The following is a 19,656-nucleotide window of genomic DNA, read 5'->3' on the forward strand; positions in this document are numbered from 1 at the left end:
GCTGGTCCGGCTTCCAACGTGAAAAGCAAATGGTGGGTCGTCTCATCCTCTGTTACATAGTTGACGGTGGCCGCAGGGGCCGCTGGGTTTTGTAGGATAGACAATCCTGCGGGACAAAATGGCGGATGACATTGGAAAGGCATAGTGGCGTCCAACAACGTGCAAATGGTCCAATATTCTCAAACAAGTGGTCCAACAAAAGTAAAGTTGTTATTTGTTCCACATTTATTTGTTCCACATTTATGCCTTAAACCAGCTCAGCTGTCACCAAGGGAACATCTCGGCATGATCTTTCTTCTTTGGTTATCCCTGTTTTTTATGATGATGGGATGTGATGTGAGGAACTTTTTCTCTTCATGCACTTTGGCTGCTTGCAGGGTAACCTCAAGGGAAAGATATATTTTGATCCTAACATAACATTATGGCTGATGTTCAGTGCATTCCAGGAGTTATCTTGCGCTAGGTTTCTGTAACCTGAGAGCAGCAGCTTTTTGAAAGATATAAACTTGTCAGCTGAACGTGACTCACACATTAGTTGAAAATTCATAATTTAGTAGTTTTCAGACTGAGCCAAAACGGATAAATACAAGCCTACAAAATCTGAGCTTCCAATTACTGAAGTAGAAGGCCTCAATATGTCACTCGAGGTGAAGTCTTTGGTCCAACACTGACCAGCATAGACACTTCATACGGAGGAGGTTTAACCTTCCTAAACACAAGAAAACCTGTATAGGTTTCTCAGCACCCGTGAAAAATGGACCATAAACCTTTGCTCCACAAACATCCTCTGTGAATGTAATTGTTTTGTCTTTAATAACTGAGCTATCTGCAGCAATAAACTAAACACACAGCTATGGTGGGCATATATGACTTACAATACGGTCACAGATGTCTGCAAAATGAGAAGACACCCACAGCAGTTAGGGAAAGTGTCATGATTCACCTGTGTTTGAGTTCTGAGTTTCTTGAATGCTTCTCTGCACTTCTCTGTTTATGTTTAGTTGCTGTTATCCTAGTTCATTCATCGTAGATTAGGTTCTTGGTTCATTCTTGTGTTTTGTTATATTTAGATTTCTTTCAGTGTCTCTGTGTTCCCTCCTGTCTGCAAAGTTCTCTCCTCCTTCAGCACTTGTCTCAGCTGTGTTTAATCTCCTCCTGATTGCTTCCACCTGTTTTGGTCTGCCTTTCTCCACTCTTCCCCTTGTATGTAAACCCTTGGGTTTTCCTTGATCATCACTGGATCTTACTGTTGGTTACTTGCCCCGTATCCGTTGTCTCCATGACACGGTTTATCATGCCAACCCTGTCAACTACCTACTCCATGTCTTTGTCTGACTGCCTGTCCATTGCCTGCTACTCCACCCATGTCCGTGTACTACATATCTGTGTAAGTTTACCTAATTGTGTCATTAAATAATTCAGCTCCCCATGCAGCTCCCACACTCCTGCTTGCGTGTGGGTCCTACAAAACCCCAGCCTAATATGACAGAAAGTGCTTTCAACTGTTTAACAATAGCAGCATTTTATCTTTAGCTGTCTTATGCAAAGTGATAATTGCAACAGAGTATGAGCAGAGTGATGCTTGTAAATCCAACCAACTGAGCAGAGCAGTGGTTTGACATGTGCAGCCCTCTAATCTCTAGAGCGAAATTCGGCACCCACCTAATGTTAATTTTATTAGTCCAAGGTAACGAAAATAAGGTCAACCTCTTGTACTAAAAGTGGGCTTAGTGCAGCAATGTTCAAAAGTTTTAAATTGCCTCTAAAGGCCTAATTCACTTATTTTAGACTTTTTATAGTCCAGTTCTTGTATCAGACCTTGCTGGTATGTTGCACCGTGTGTGCGTTAACATGAGGAAAGCAGAAAGGTCAAGGGCATAAGGAGAAGCAACAGGCCTGGTTATTATCTGCAATAAATAGACAGAATGCAAGAGAAATTGAGAAAGATACTCTCTATGCCAAGTATTTAGATAATAAAATGATGTCCAAAGTTCAGCCTGTGGCCTATTTGTGGCTCTTAAAATTGCTTTGTGCAACCCTGACCACAGTTCAAGAACGGGACAAATCTGTTCCACCGGCACAAGCAAACCTGGCCGCACCCATTCGTTAAACCTGGCTGAATACATTAAGTGATGTTGAGAAAAGAGTGACCCATATCCCGTTCTCGTTTCTTGGGCCAAACTAAAAAGATTTTAATATAAGAGTCATGATGCCAGATTAATTTGGGTCAATTTAATCTTCCGCCAAACCTGTATGGGTCCAGATATATCTGGAAATGTCTTACAGTACTCTGAGTGACAATATAACCCGCCTGAATGTTGTAGCATTGGAGCTTCCTGTGGCCCTCCAGTTGATCAATAAGAAATGCTCCCTCCTCAGTCCGATCAGACTCATTCTTCCTCCTGTACAACCCAGTGTGTTTAAAGTTTCTTCTCAGTAAGCGCATGATTATCACAATACCGTCCAAGTTGCTGAATAGCAGCACAATTTCTCCATTGCTTAATCCAAGCATGAAATACAACTTAATCAGTTCCTGTAGTGAAGACATTTTCTCAGCCGCTTATCTGCACTCTCATCCACTTCATTATGGTATAAGCTAAACATATATTATGTTCCAGCAATAAAAGGTATCATGTTTCAGCATGAAGACTTCATTGTTCAAACAATATAACTTTCATGTTCATACTTCAATATATTTATATTGCAAGTTTTTGTTATGTCATATTAAATTATTGTATCATGAAAAGTATATTGTTATAACAATAAAGTCTCTATGCTATGGTGTGATATAATTATTTTTCTTTTATCTGGGACGCAGCTGTATGATTCTGTAATATTCAGACTAATCTGTTCATTTTATTAAAATATTGCATGTTTAGTTTTTTTTTCATTGTTTTGCAGGAAAAATGGAATAAAACTACTATATAATTGAAGATTAAAGAGCTTTAAAATGTTGGTCACTGTGGGGAAAGGTTTGGATACCAAACCTGAGCTACAAAATATTATTTAAAAATAAAATATTATTTAATGTGACAGACTCATTTTGTTATTTCTCGTAGATTAAGCTAAAGAAAACAGGACAAACTTTTGTTTTTCTAACTTGCTGCACTAAAGATTTATTCCCCATTTGTCTGGTATGTTTAGATTCAAATCTGGTTCATCCTTTTGGCTTACAGTTCTAATGGCATATTTACATATACCCAGCACCAAACGTGGATCTCTTCTGACTGATGTATTCCAGTCAGTTAATAAACAAAATATTCTTCATGAAATAAGTATCTACTTGACTGAAAATGTGGAAGAATGAACAGGGATGAAAGGCTGCCAGTGTCTGAAGAATGTTTGGAGAAGAATTTATCGAAACCACCTTTGATGATTACAAGAAAGCCTGGGACCTTCAAGCAAAATGTGAAGAAACCAATGATACTCAAAGACATTATAGTAAACATATGTATATAAAAGACCACTAGCTGCTGGGGATAGTGGGCTAGTTGGATGCTAATGCACACTGGCATTTATCATAATGTGATGTTAGTAGTGTTACATGCAGAATCTTTGTATGCACTGTTCTATTGTGCCATTAAACAATGACTTCAATGATTTCGGATCATGACCCATCCAATTAAAGCCCTACAAAAAAGACCTACTGTGAAATAAAATTACATTATGGCTTATAATGTTTTAACAGTTATTTTTATCCATGTGTTAGCTGTTTAGAGCCAAATAGCTGATTACTTATTTATTTAGTTATTTATTGCATAGACATTTCGTACGTTTTCTTTAAAGCGATTGGTCTTGTGTTGTCTACTGATTGTACTACTGATGTATTTGAGACTGTAAATGTACAGCCTCTTGGCCTGACTGGAAAATGACTGTTTATTTTTTGTTTCAGATGGACCCTGTCCAGAAGGCAGTGATTAATCACACGTTTGGGGTCCCTCAGCCACTTAAGAAGAAACAGATCATCTCCTGCAACATTTGCCACCTGCGCTTCAACTCGACGGTAAGAAAAGCTTCTTTGGCTTCATGAGGAAGATGGAGAAGTGTAGCAGGATGGAAACATTATGCTGCTGGACTGCTTATATTTACTGGATAATTGTTCTACCTCTGAGAAAACTGTAGTTTGTACTTGTGTTATTTTCTTGAATATTTGTTTGTTTTTACCATGACATGTCAAAACTATCATGGTAAAACTAAGAACATCACATGATTCATTGCTTCAATGTGAAATTTGTCCGCAACTTCAGTTCTCTGAGGTTTGCAGCCATTTGTTTTTGCACCTTTTTATTGTGTTGAGTCCTGGACTTTGACTGGACCATCGTGACGTCCATTCCTGGGAAGGATGGGAACTATCTTAAATATTATTTATTATTGTGAATAATCTTTCTCTCTGTAAAATGAATAGATTTGAAATTGTCTTATGTCCCTTCCCCTATTGATGGGCTGCAACAATTATTTCTCTGTGATCCATGCTGGTGTATTTTCTCTTTGGCATGGTGCTGTACACTCCAGACCAAATAACTACCTAAATCCCTGCTTTTATAGAGGTACTCAAATCACTCAAGTGTATTTAATTTGCATCATCTGGCTGTTACTTTACATTCTACATTTTATGGAAGCAGCAAGGGATTATTTTTCCCATGATGATATATTATTTTCTTTTTAATGTTACCGTCTTTCATTTCATTATTTTCTTTTTGTACATCTGAATATTTTGATCAGAAATGCTTTTGTGTTATGATGACTGAATTGTGATTTGCTGGATCCTTGATTAGTACAAAATATCCCTATATACAGTGTGTAAGTGTAGGGCTGTTGCTTTTGTTTTTGTGTGTAAAAGTTTGTTTAGTTTTTATTTCAGTGAAATTTTGTATGTGAATGACGGTTTATTTGGTGAGAGGAATTAGTCCCTACTGGTAGATTCTATTTTTCAGCAAAGTGCAGAAACAATCAGCAGCCACAGCAGGAGGTGGCTTTTTTCAGCTACCGTTCCATCTTTTCTACAGCATGCTTACTGTATATATGCAAACATCAACTATAGAAAGAATACAGGTGAGTATTCCGTAACATTTCAAAAACTTCCAAGTAGAAAAACAGCTAATAAATCAGAAAAAATGTCTTTGGTCAGAGTGCAGCTGAAACATGTATACTGGCACACAGTTTCAACTGGACATTAGACTTCAAAAAGGTCTGAGGAGACACAGAGCTGAGAAAGGGGAGGAGATGCAGACTCTTTCTGGCTATTTCACATCAACTTAGAGAGGAATGTCAAGTTGACTGTAACTTTGTTAGTCTCTCAAAGAGTGTGAGTAGTTTCGAACTTCCGAAAACCTCCCCAGTGTTTGATGTAGATGTAATTTAAACTTGCCCTGATGCACAATGTTTTAAGGAGAAAATTGCTTGAGTGACACGGCTACTCAGTATTACAGATTAATTTAAAGAGTGTTTAAAGCTACAACCTGTGACATTTAGAGTTATCAGTATAAATACAATTGAAAAAAATAATAATTGCTTTTTAAGCTGATTAAATCCCTTATTCCTGTGTTTAGTTGCACAGCTCTACCTGCTTTAAAGCCTTATTTAAACTGATGGGTCAACAACAGGCTTCAGTAAAACTTGAGGTAAATTATTCATTTGAATTTTCTGACCTTGGATGTCCTGAAGAGAAGGGTTAGTGTTAGTGGGTTAGGGTTAGCTAATAGCTAATAGAAGCCTTGTCTTAGCAATGACTTATCAATCCCGCAAATATGAATAAATATATGTTGTAAAAATGTTTTTACACTAAGTTCAGGTAGTTTTTACTTCTTCCACAAGAATAACTGATTTGAGATAAAGGGAGAGATTGCAAATCAAAAATAGAGATGCAGTTTTTATTGATGTTAAAGGATAATAAAAATATACCCAAATGAATAAAAATAAAGCAATTCAACTCCAGAACTACTGTTTATTCTATTCTCCTGTAAATGATTAAACAAACTGGTTTTCTTTGCGTTTCCAGATATTGACCTCTGCTCTGTTAGTTACTGCCATGGTTAACATATATCCCATGCTGTCACTGATACAGCTTAGTCGCTGTAAAACAAGTACTGGAAACTTGTTTGATAATAATTTAGAATTTTTAAATATTTTTAGATCTCAGAAGTTTGCTTAGAAATGTTATTTGCAGCCACATTTGCCTGGTATTGTAGCATTATTCATTAGGAAAAGTACATTTTGTTGGTAAGTGCACAAGCTTTATTTCATAGTTTGTTATTGATTTAATTGACTTTAGCCCATTTTAACCACAAACTTTAATGTAGTTTTAGGACTTTATTTGACAGACAACCAACAATGAGAGCACAATTGTAAAATGGAGGAAAAATAATGATTTTAAAACATTTTACCACTAAAAATCAGAAAATTCTATTATTTGTAGAATCTGCGAGCATTGGTTATCGGCTTTGCATGTTTAGACACTTTAGAGTTTTTTGTCCAATTTTCTTTCCAAAAATAACTCACTCAAATTGGACAAAAAGCATTTGTGATAATATTGCCACAAATTCTTAACTGAATTTAGGTCAGGTCTTTAATTGGGGCATTTTGAGAGATGAATATGCTTTGTTCTAAACCCTTCCACTGTAGCTCTGTCTGTATCTTTTGTGTTGTCCAACAGGAAGGTGAACCTCTTCTGGAGTCTCAAGTCTTTTGCTGCTTCTAATAAGCTTTTTTTTTTTTTTTACAGTAGCCATGTATTTGTCTCCATCTATCTTCCCATCATCTCTGACCATTTTTTCAGTCCCTGCTTTAGAGTAGCATCCCCACAGCAAGATGCAGCCACCACCATGTGTCACCAATTATTGTATTGTTTTATGACATACCCCCACTTTAAACTATTCTACAGCTTTACCCCTGACCCCTGATGTAATATGTTTGATAATGTTCTCTAACAAACCTCTAAGCCCTTCACCCTCCAGCTCTATTTTTACTGAGATTAGATTACAGGTCCTTCTCAAAATATTAGCATATTGTGATAAAGTTCATTATTTTCCATAATGTCATGATAAAAATTTAACATTCATATATTTTAGATTCATTGCACACTAACTGAAATATTTCAGGTCTTTTATTGTCTTAATACGGATGATTTTGGCATGCAGCTCATGAAAACCCAAAATTCCTATCTCACAAAATTAGCATATCATTAAAAGGGTCTCTAAACGAGCTATGAACCTAATCATCTGAATCAACGAGTTAACTCTAAACACCTGCAAAAGATTCCTGAGGCCTTTAAAACTCCCAGCCTGGTTCATCACTCAAAACCCCAATCATGGGTAAGACTGCCGACCTGACTGCTGTCCAGAAGGCCACTATTGACACCCTCAAGCAAGAGGGTAAGACACAGAAATAAATTCTGAACGAATAGGCTGTTCCCAGAGTGCTGTATCAAGGCACCTCAGTGGGAAGTCTGTGGGAAGGAAAAGTGTGGCAGAAAACGCTGCACAACGAGAAGAGGTGACCGGACCCTGAGGAAGATTGTGGAGAAGGGCCGATTCCAGACCTTGGGGGACCTGCGGAAGCAGTGGACTGAGTCTGGAGTAGAAACATCCAGAGCCACCGTGCACAGGCGTGTGCAGGAAATGGGCTACAGGTGCCGCATTCCCCCAGACCTGGGCTACAGAGAAGCAGCACTGGATTGTTGCTCAGAGGTCCAAAGTACTTTTTTCGGATGAAAGCAAATTCTGCATGTCATTCGGAAATCAAGGTGCCAGAGTCTGGAGGAAGACTGGGGAGAAGGAAATGCCAAAATGCCAGAAGTCCAGTGTCAAGTACCCACAGTCAGTGATGGTCTGGGATGCCGTGTCAGTTGCTGGTGTTGGTCCACTGTGTTTTATCGAGGGCAGGGTCAATGCAGCTAGCTATCAGGAGATTTTGGAGCACTTCATGCTTCCATCTGCTGAAAAGCTTTATGGAGATGAAGATTTCATTTTCAGCACGCCCTGGCACCTGCTCACAGTGCCAAAACCACTGGAAATGGTTTACTGACCATGGTATCACTGTGCTCAATTGGCCAGCCAACTCTCCTGACCTGAACCCCATAGAGAATCTGTGGGATATTGTGAAGAGAACGTTGAGAGACTCAAGACCCAACACTCTGGATGAGCTAAAGGCCGCTTATCGAAGCATCCTGGGCCTCCATAAGACCTCAGCAGTGCCACAGGCTGATTGCCTCCATGCCACGCCGCATTGAAGCAGTCCATTTCTGCCAAAGGATTTCCCGACAAGTATTGAGTGCATAACTGTGGCATGATTATTTGAAGGTTGACGTTTTTTGTATTAAAAACACTGTTCTTTTATTGGTCGGATGAAATATGCTAATTTTGTGAGATAGGAATTTTGGGTTTTCATGAGCTGTATGCCAAAATCATCCATATTAAGACAATAAAAGACCTGAAATATTTCAGTTAGTGTGCAATGAATCTAAAATATATGAATGTTAAATTTTCATCATGACATTATGAAAAATAATGAACTTTATCACAATATGCCAATATTTTGAGAAGGACCTGTACCTGGACTCTACTGAGTGATTATGTGACTTCTGAAGGCAAGTTGGTTGAACTTTTATTTAATTGTTGTAGATGTAAATATGGTGAACACAAATCCATTTTCCTCCCAGTGCACAATAATGCACTACTTTGCGTTGGTCTGTCACACAAAATCCCAATTAGTTCCTTTGTGTTTGTGATTGCAATGTGTCCATATATGAAAAGGTTTAAGGAGGATAAATACCTTTGAAGTGTACTTTTGTTTACATCAGTTCTCGTTGCTTTGTGTGTAGTTTATCATTAATCTTTGTTAAAAGCATTTTCTTGATGACATGTTTTTCTAAAGACACTTTCACCTCTCTTGCGTGTTTTGGGTGTCGAAAATCCAGGGTTAGGGTTTTGACTTGGTCAAAATATTGTTACAAGATACCGATAATCTTTTACTCTCTGAATAACCACATATTTTATTTCTCATGTTCACATTAAATAATAGGATGAATGTTGGATTTGGGCTGCAACCTTTCCCTTAACATCTGGCATTTCACTGACTAACCAAAGCAGCCGGCAGTAAGGTTTAACTTCTAAGTCTGTGTATTTTACACCAGAGAAAGGACTCAGTGCCTCTTTAAACCAGTGGAGTGGAGCTAGCTTTACACCCACTCAGCATATACACAGTCCCCCCGTTTCCTTTCATCCTAGAGATTTCTTGATCACTGGACAATCTAGACTCCTTTTGATGAGTACCATATCCCCTTGTAGTTTCTCTTGACTGAACCAAAGCTCGTTTCACGCCTTGTCCTTCTGCCTCCTCTGAGACCCAGTTGAATGGACAGTGAGAAAGTCACTAGCTATTCATATCAGACCAAGGAATAAGATGACATGCCTATGCATTTACGTCTGACTTTGTTTCCCTGCACTGAGCAGTAATCTGTTTTGATTGGCTGTTGGATCTGATGGATTGGTAATTCTCAGGTAATCAGATGAACTGGCATTTTGCTCTGAACGAGAAAAGTCTCAGGGAATTTCTGAGTCTGATATCTTATTTCTGGATGTTTTCATATGATCAGTTATATGTGCTCTTTCTTTTTTGTTGCTGTTAAAATGTTAGACAAACTGCTGCCAACATTATTCTACCTAGAGGTTATAGTATAAGAAACAGAATTTATGCTGAATCCTCTACCATTCCTATTTTTGACACCCTAAATGAGTGTTAAAATAATCTATATTTGTAATTTCGTGTTATCTGTAGTGATTTTATGGATTTACTCCCATCCGTGTAGTTCTTTAAATCCAAAATGATGTTCCATTTACAAGTAGTTGATGAGAGCTGATGCCCACAGGTTGTTTTAGCTTGTAATGAATGGTCTGTACATTGGTTGCCCTGCTATCCTTATGTATCCATGCTTTGTGTAACAACAGAGCTTTTGATCCCAGATTGAACACGGTCATGAGAGTGATAGGAATGGAAAGCTAAATTGTCATCCACTCGGTAGGAAATGTGCGTGCTTTTATTGCTGCAGTTCAGTCAGTCAGAATGTGTTTTGAGTCTGATTTGTGTTTGTGCGCTCATGAGGGCTCAAATGTGTGTAACATTAGTATGTATTGCCAAGTATGTCTGGGTTTTGCAGAGGCTGACTCTCACAGTGCACATTAATAGGGTAGTTGTAGCGATGGAATCCTCTCTCTTGTTGCATATTATACATGCAATTATACCTCTGGCCTCCCAGTGTGCCAGCTCTGTTATCAGGTGGAAACACACTTTCTTTCCTGCAGCCTCTGGATGCCTGTGAGAGAGAATACTTGGGCACATACATTTAACATTTATTGCATGCAGGCTCTGGTCTTTGCAACAAATATTGCATTGGACCCTCTGTGCTTCCTTCCTGAAAAATGTTTTTCTTTTTTTTTTCCATTTTCCCACAGAACCAAGCAGAGGCCCACTATAAAGGCCACAAACATGCCCGGAAACTGAAAGCCATGGAGGCCCAAAAGAACAGGCAGCGACGAGGTGGGGAGACCTCAACCACAGGGAAGGAGCGGGACCGAGACCGGGAACGAGATCGAAACAAGACATCATCTTCTGATGCAGCTCTTCCGGCACCTATGGACATAAGCTTAGTAAAAGAAACAAGTAGGTGTACAGAAAGAAATATGTGAGACTGGTATTTATAACTGGTCTTTCTCCATCCTTCTTCAAATTATGAATTAACTATTTAACACTCTTTTGTTACTCTAACTTTCTCATCTGTTCTCAAATTTTTTAGATTAGGTCATGGTGTCTTTCTTTTTGAGATTTCTTTTACCTACTTCATGTTGCTGATTGTCATGTAAAGCGCTTTGGGGTCTCTGGGGATTTGATAAAGCACTATACAAGTTCAGGCCATTTACCATTTGCCAGACAGGTTCTATTTAAGTGATTTCTTGATTTTACATGCTTTCAGTAATCAGGCCTTGGTGTGTGTCTAATGTAACTGAACCTAACCATTATAGTTAATCACATTAAACTCATGATTTATCTTGGCGGGCGATTATATTCGTCATATAAGACCAGAAAGCTTTCAATAGCTTGCCTCCTATTATAAATGAAACCAAACATTTGAAATCTGTATATTATATTTACGCCAGTTTAATTTTCCAATATTAAAATGTATTTATCTGAAACATTTAAGGGCGACAGAAAATAGCAGAAACAGAAGAAAATAAAAATATTTCATCAAAGCTCAGTACATCACCTGTCAGTAACAGGAGGAAAGGACTTCATCGCTTGAAGACTGAGAATTGTTTGGGGTTTCGCTTAAAAAACAGGAGGTCCAACAACAGTGAAGTCACTTTTTTTAGGCAAAAGCTGCTATAAAACTGCTCTTAGCACAACTCATGCAAAAGAAACTTGTATTGATAGACTAGGAAAATATTGGCATGGAGTGGGTTTTCCTTCCATCTGATTCGGCTCAAAATTTAAACACTTTTAACAAAGAAACAACAGGACTCCATTCCAGATATGCCATGGGATTGGTACTTCTTTTTCCAGAGTCCTAAAAGTTAATTAGCTGCTTTGATAATCAATTTCTAAAGTCTCTCTTTAGAAGATTAGCTCCAACATTTTTTAAACCTGAAAGCTAGGAGGAGAGCAACAAGACAAGTAAGGCTGTTAGCGTCCACGTGACACAAATTACACATAAGACACTTAACCTTGGATGTGACTTCCTTTTTGCTCTCGGTGGAAGACACACGCATTTTCTCTCCCTCCCTCCCTGCTGATCCCTGCTTCTGCTTTTTGTCTGTATTTTTCTCAGAGCCTCGCTTTGCATATCCTCCAAACTTGTAAATTATGGATTTGGTCAGCTGGACTCTCAACGTAATTGGTCAAAAAAAAAACTTCCTATGGGAAGACAGGGTAAAGGAGACCCTCTTGTCCAGGCGGGATGTTATTCTCTGGAAACACAATGGATTCTTGGCAGCAGTGGAAGATTGTGTGCCTGACTACAATGTCGGTCGCGGACGTAGAAAATGTGTACATATTTGGACTTTGATAACAGGATTTCTGCTTTTTGGAGTTGGTGGTTACCTGGCTTATCGAGTGATTCGCAAAACGTGGGCAGCTGTTCAAAGCGTTCCAAAGCTTCCTGCGATGTTAGATGGAGTCTGTAGAGCGATCAACACTCAGACTGAAATGTTAAGAGAGCAGAATTGCAAGCAGGACACAGCCTGGCAGCGGTTGGACTCAGAGGTTAAAGGATATAATCTTGGAGGTGTTGTACGCTCCAGATCTGCGGAAAATACCAGAAATTTGGCTATTTGGATTTGCAATTGAGACATACCAGTAAAACTCTTAAGGTGGTTGGAAATTCACAACTGCCTGAACCACAACATTTATTGTTTTTCTAAATCTGGCTCCCCAATGTGGTCTTGGCAACTTCTGCTAAGTGGCTATCGACAAAATATCTCCTGGATGTTATATAAACACGATGCTCTTCCCCAGCACGCCCCTACCAGCTGTGTGCTGACAGGACTCTGCGGCCGATTGATAAAACTTCCACCGCTCTTCTCAAGGACAATGGCGCTTCTATCAGTGTTGACAGTCTAATTCTTGCAAACACTCAGACTTACATTCGCACCCTCAAGATTCCACCGTACCCTTGCTGAACCTTTACTTATGTGTGTGTTGCTTACCCCCTGCTGAGGTTTTTTTGTTCTGTTTCAGACTCTATTCTGCTTAGAACAGAGTGTGAAATATTATTTATTTTTCCCTCCTATCTTACTTTACCTAAATGTGATTTCATTACTTTTCATAGATTTTACCAGCGAAAACCAAACATTATTAGTAACTTGGACTTTAGCTGCTTTTACACCAATGACCCAGCTTTCTTAATTAGATTACTTAGTTCAACTTCAGCACCAGTAAAAGCCATATATTATTAGCACCTGAAAATGTGGATTAAAGCTGTTTTGTACCAGTGACTCAGCTTCACTAGTTAGAATTCAGTGGAATGATGAGACTTCTTAGCACAAGATGCTTTCCCCTACATAGAGGACTTAATGATATAATTACCTCTTTAGAAAGATTGGTTTAGAACCAGCTCTTACCAGTAAAACCCAAAGGATTATTAATGTTATCTGTATCATTGTAATATTGACCAGAGATTTGTAGATTTCTCAGAAGGATTCATAGATTTTTAGATTTCATAGCATTTGATTTGTTTTTCTGTGTTCTTTGTGATTGTATTGTAATTGTATATAAATCAGAATCAGAATCAGAAAAGCTTTATTGCCAAGTACATTTTTGGACATACAAGAAATTTGTTTTGGCGTAGTTGGTGCAATACAGTACTCAAATTAAACAGTATAAACGTATCTACAATATAATATAAATATATGTGCACAGTTTTAAGTGAGTGAGAGTAAATATAGAGCAGTATTGGGTGCGAGAGCAGTACAACAGTGCAGGTCATCAGTGTGCAAGTATGGCAGTGCAAGTAAAGCAGGAGTCCAAGCTGAGCGTTAATGTAACGCATAGAGTTGCAAGTTACAAGTGTCTTGTCAGCAAAAAAGGTGGTGTGTGGGGGAAAGGGAGAGTGTCAGGGTGGTTTCTGGGCTTTTTTAACAAGGCTGGTGGCAGATGGAAAAAAACTGTTCTTGTGGCGTGAGGTTTTGGTCCAGATGGACTGCAGCCTCCTGCCAGAGGGGAGAGTCTCAAAGAGTCTGTGACCAGGGTGGGAGGGATCAGCCAGAATCTTCCCTGCCCGCTTCAGGGTCTTGGAGGTATACAGTTCCTGGAGCGACAGTAGACTGCAGCCAATCACCAATATAAATAAACTTACCTTACCTTACCTTTTCTAGTCATTGTGTTAGAATATTTGCATACAAAGCATTGAGGACTTTCCTTGATGCTCAACACAAAGTCCACTAAGCTGTTATTGATTGGGCTTGATGGAATATGCAGAAGTAAATTAATAATCTTTTCTAAGTTATAGCCTTGTGTACTCGCTGCTATTGGCCTTATGATTGTTGGAAGGTTCCAAAGTTTTCAGACTACAAAGAGGCCTGTGGTCTGAGATGTTGTATAAATAACCGGGCTGCTGAGATTGATTGGACACTCTCAGCATTCTTTGTTAGCCCATTTTCTTCTTGATTTCAATGACTCCCCATTACTCCCTCCTGATCTCTCCTATTGAAGTTAGAAGGAGAGTTTGGTGACAGGACCAGGATTGGTTTGTTTGTGCAGCATGAAAATAACGGCAGAAAAGTGCTGGTTGTGCAGGGATGGAGCAGAATAGTGCTGAAAGGTTTTGTTTTAATGGGCTGACAAATAAAAAATCAAGATGAACAATATCAAAGGCACTTATCCACTTCTACAAAGAGGTTCAGATGTTTAGTGGTGTAAATATAGATGTCTAATGCTTGACAAAGGAAACGTGGCACTTTTTATTTTCAACAAGAAAAATAAATTTGAACTTTTCCACTGCAAACAGCTGCAGCTTGACTTCCTGAATTGTTTCTTTAGCATGCTGACTGCTACGTAAGCCATTAGCATATCATGTTGCACTTGTCTGGATCCAGACTTTTCATTTATCATTCTGAAGTGAGGGGACTCTGGCAGTGGTATAGCAGTTTTTCCCTCTTATATCCTCTACTTTTTAAGTTCCCTGTCCCAGAGACGATCACTATCTAAGAAGAATTTTGAAACGCAGACAGAATTTTTGAAGGAGGATATAAAGGTACTGTTGGAGTGAGAGTTTATCCTCCAGACAGGCTAGTTAGTAAATGGAAACACACATACACACTTTTTTGCCGTGAGTGCCAAGAGTCTCCTTCAGAAAGCAGAAATCGGACAAAAGACCAAGAGCCTAATAAGACTCTCATCAAATATAATTTCAATATTCTGCTGTCGCTAAAGCCCTGAAAGAGGGAAGCACAGTAGAGGCGAAATGAGATGAGATGATGAGTGGAAAATGTAAGATAAGATGAAATGAATGAGGGAAGAGGAATACGTAAGAAGGGCAGAGCACAGAAGACGTAGATAAGTCATAGCTAATTTTACCCTGTGAATAATTTTGTAGTTCCAAGGCAATTTTCTTGCCAAAGAACAGTCTTTAATAAGCCCAATTGTGCGACTGGCCTAATGTGAGATTGAAATGCACCAGAGTGAGCCAGTGCTGGCATCCAGCACAATGCCAGACTGGAACGGAAAAGCATCCCAAATTAATACTTGATGAAAAGAATTACATCTGCCGTGAAAATAAAGGCTGCATAGGAGCATTGAGATTCCACAGTGTCTGTACTTCGGAACCAATAAGATCCCCATCGATAGTTCATTTAAATATGCACACTGTCTGACTCAGAACAAAAAAATATTCCTCTTGACCCACAAGGTCAGCCTTGTGGGTACAATGAGTATACCTACTAAATTACATAAACACCAAGGGCAGCTTCTTTTCATAAATGACTTATTTAGTGTGAGGGGATAAACTGAATTACATATTTTATTATTCTGTACAGGGTTGAAATGGTAAAACAAAAAGGGGCAAAAGTTCTTTATTTTAACAATATAAGATACTATTACCTTATGATCTTAGGTCAGCTGCTAAATTGATGGCCGTTGATTCTTAAGACAATCCTTATTAATAAAGTTTTTAAAATGCAGTTTCCTGCATGCAAGTATAACCAACTTTGGGTTGTAGGGTATTACATAGACGTATCCCATAACATTTTACAAGTTTGAAGCAAACACAGAGAGGGATCTTTGATCATTCTTCCTAGCACACACTGTTTAGATTGTCAAGAGTCCAGGGTCCTCCCTTGGACCTCTCCTTTTCAACTCAGCCCACAGGTTTTGTATATGATTTAGGTCTGGGTACAGCAATGACCATCAACGAAAGTTCAGTTTTTGTCTGTTGATCCATTTAACTGTTGATTTTATTGTGTTTTTTGAAACATTTAGACCAGACTTAGACTTTAGACTTAGACTTTATTGTCATTCAACTGCGCATTTACAATGTACATTTGAGCGAGCTTTTCTTCCAAGGCTCCAAATAATAACAGAAAAACAAGTAAAAGCAAGATGGCACAAATATAGGTATATGCAATATAAAAAAGAATAAAAATATATTTAAAGAAACCTGCTGATCACCCATTTTTAGCTTTCTGGCAGGGATTACAGCATTTTTATGTAAAGTGTCTCGGTATCTGAGTTTATGTGTGTCTTTGTTTCAAGGCGCTTTAAAAATAAAGTTGGTATGGTATCGTATTACAGTGCCAGTGCAAAAGTATTCGGCCCCCTTGAACGTTTCAACCTTTTGCCCCATTTCAGGCTTCAAACATAAAGATATAAAATTCTAATTTTTTGTGAAGAATCAACAGCAAGTGGGACACAATCGTGAAGTGAAATGAAATGTATTGGATGTGTCAAACTTCTTTAACAAATAAAAAACTGAAAAGTGGGGCGTGCAATATTATTCGGCCCCTTTACTTTCAGTGCAGCAAACTCAGTCCAGAAGTTCAGTGAGGATCTCTGAATGATCCAATGTTGTCCCAAATGACTGATGATGATAAATAGAATCCACCTGTGTGTAATCAAGTCTCCGTATAAATGCACCTGCTCTGTGATAGTCTGAGGGTTCTGTTCAAAGCGCAGAGAGCATCATGAAGACCAAGGAACACACCAGGCAGGTCCGAAATACTGTTGTGGAGAAGTTTAAAGCCGGATTTGGATACCAAAAGATTTCCCAAGCTTTAAACATCCCAAGGAGCACTGTGCAAGCAATCATATTGAAATGGAAGGAGTATCAGACCACTGCAAATCTACCAAGACCCGGCCATCCCTCTAAACTTTCATCTCGAACAAGGAGAAGACTGATCAGAGATGCAGCCAAGAGGCCCATGATTATTCTGGATGAACTGCAGAGATCTACAGCTGAGGTGGGAGAGTCTGTCCATAGGACCACAATCAGTCGTACACTGCACAAATCTGGCCTTTATGGAAGATTGGCAAGAAGAAAGCCATTTCTCAAAGATATCCATAAAAAGTCTCGTTTAAAGTTTGCCATAAGCCACCTGGAGACACACCAAACATGTAGAAGAAGGTACTCTGGTCAGATGAAACCAAAATCCAACTGTTTGGCCACAATGCAAAACGATATGTTTGGCGTAAAAGCAACACAGCTCATCACCCTGAACACACCATCCCCACTGTCAAACGTGGTGGCAGCATCATGGCTTGGGTCCGCTTTTCGTCAGCAGAGACAGGGAATATGGTCAAAATTGATGGGAAGATGGATGGGGCCAAATACAGAACCATTCTGGAAGAAAACCTGTTGGAGTCTGCAAGAGACCTGAGACTGGGACGGAGATTTATCTTCCAACAAGACAATGATCCAAAACATAAAGCTAAATCTACAATGGAATGGTTCACAAATGAATGTATCCAGGTGTTGGAATGGCCAAGTCAAAGTCCAGACCTGAATCCAATCGAGAATCTGTGGAAAGAGCTGAAGACTGCTGTTCACGTTCGCTCTACATCCAACCTCACTGAGCTCGAGCTTTTTTGCAAGGAAGAATGGGCAAGAATTTCAGTCTCTCGATGTGCAAAACTGACTGAGACATACCCCAAGCGACTTGCAGCTGTAATTGCAGCAAAGGGTGGCGCTACAAAGTATTAACGCAAGGGGGCCGAATAATATTGCACGCCCCACTTTTCAGTTTTTTATTTGTTAAACAAGTTTGACAAATCCAATAAATTTCATTCCACTTCATGATTGTGTCCCACTTGTTGTTGATTCTTCACAAAAAATTAGAATTTTATATCTTTATGTTTGAAGCCTGAAATGTGGCAAAAGGTTGAAAAGTTCAGAGGGGCTGAATACTTTCGCAAGGCACTGTATATAATCAGGACCAATTTTTATTTTCTACCCTCTGGCAATCAAGCCTTTTACTAATGTTGAAAAATGTAGTCTCTCAGATACAGGTCCTTCTCAAAATATTAGCATATTGTGATAAAGTTCATTATTTTCCATAATGTCATGATGAAAATTTAACATTCATATATTTTAATTCATTGCACACTAACTGAAATATTTCAGGTCTTTTATTGTCTTAATACGGATGATTTTGGCATACAGCTCATGAAAACCCAAAATTCCTATCTCACAAAATTAGCATATCATTAAGAGGGTCTCTAAACGAGCTATGAACCTAATCATCTGAATCAACGAGTTAACTCTAAACACCTGCAAAAGATTCCTGAGGCCTTTAAAACTCCCAGCCTGGTTCATCACTCAAAACCCCAATCATGGGTAAGACTGCCGACCTGACTGCTGTCCAGAAGGCCACTATTGACACCCTCAAGCAAGAGGGTAAGACACAGAAAGAAATTTCTGAATGAATAGGCTGTTCCCAGAGTGCTGTATCAAGGCACCTCAGTGGGAAGTCTGTGGGAAGCAAAAAGTGTGGCAGAAAACGCTGCACAACGAGAAGAGGTGACCGGACCCTGAGGAAGATTGTGGAGAAGGGCCGATTCCAGACCTTGGGGGACCTGCGGAAGCAGTGGACTGAGTTTGGAGTAGAAACATCCAGAGCCACAGTGCACAGGCGTGTGCAGGAAACGGGCTACAGGTGCCGCATTCCCCAGGTCAAGCCACTTTTGAACCAGAAACAGCGGCAGAAGCGCCTGACCTGGGCTACAGAGAAGCAGCACTGGACTGTTGCTCAGTGGTCCAAAGTACTTTTTTCGGATGAAAGCAAATTCTGCATGTCATTCGGAAATCAAGGTGCCAGAGTCTGGAGGAAGACTGGGGAGAAGGAAATGCCAAAATGCCAGAAGTCCAGTGTCAAGTACCCACAGTCAGTGATGGTCTGGGGTGCCGTGTCAGCTGCTGGTGTTGATCCACTGTGTTTTATCAAGGGCAGGGTCAATGCAGCTAGCTATCAGGAGATTTTGGAGCACTTCATGCTTCCATCTGCTGAAAAGCTTTATGGAGATGAAGATTTCATTTTTCAGCACGACCTGGCACCTGCTCACAGTGCCAAAACCACTGGTAAATGGTTTACTGACCATGGTATCACTGTGCTCAATTGGCCTGCCAACTCTCCTGACCTGAACCCCATAGAGAATCTGTGGGATATTGTGAAGAGAACATTGAGAAACTCAAGACCCAGCACTCTGGATGAGCTAAAGGCTGCTATCGAAGCATCCTGGGCCTCCATAAGACCTCAGCAGTGCCACAGGCTGATTGCCTCCATGCCACGCCGCATTGAAGCAGTCATTTCTGCAAAAGGATTCCCGACCAAGTATTGAGTGCATAACTGTACATGATTATTTGAAGGTGGACGTTTTTTGTATTAAAAACACTTTTCTTTTATTGGTCAGATGAAATATGCTAATTTTGTGAGATAGGAATTTTGGGTTTTCATGAGCTGTATGCCAAAATCATCCGTATTAAGACAATAAAAGACCTGAAATATTTCAGTTAGTGTGCAATGAATCTAAAATATATGAATGTTAAATTTTCATCATGACATTATGGAAAATAATGAACTTTATCACAATATGCTAATATTTTGAGAAGGACCTGTACTTCCCAATCGTATTAGGCTTTAATGGGTATTTTGTCATGTCGAGTGCAACAAGTTATTCATC

General features: G+C 39.3%; 1 protein-coding gene across 2 annotated transcripts in view; it reads left to right on the top strand.

The window, feature by feature from the left end:
* The window catches only part of LOC124863683 (zinc finger protein 385C-like), a 213,753-nt gene that overhangs the window by 179,290 nt on the left and 14,807 nt on the right, over positions 1 to 19,656 (top strand). For both annotated transcript variants that reach the window (XM_047358112.1, XM_047358113.1), the window contains exons 5-6: positions 3,893 to 4,003; positions 10,449 to 10,656. In XM_047358112.1, the coding sequence (XP_047214068.1) occupies positions 3,893 to 4,003; positions 10,449 to 10,656 (319 nt within the window). The remainder of the gene's footprint in view (positions 1 to 3,892; positions 4,004 to 10,448; positions 10,657 to 19,656) is intronic.

This window comes from Girardinichthys multiradiatus, chromosome Y (genome assembly GCF_021462225.1).
Source record: "Girardinichthys multiradiatus isolate DD_20200921_A chromosome Y, DD_fGirMul_XY1, whole genome shotgun sequence".
NCBI lineage: Eukaryota > Metazoa > Chordata > Actinopteri > Cyprinodontiformes > Goodeidae > Girardinichthys > Girardinichthys multiradiatus.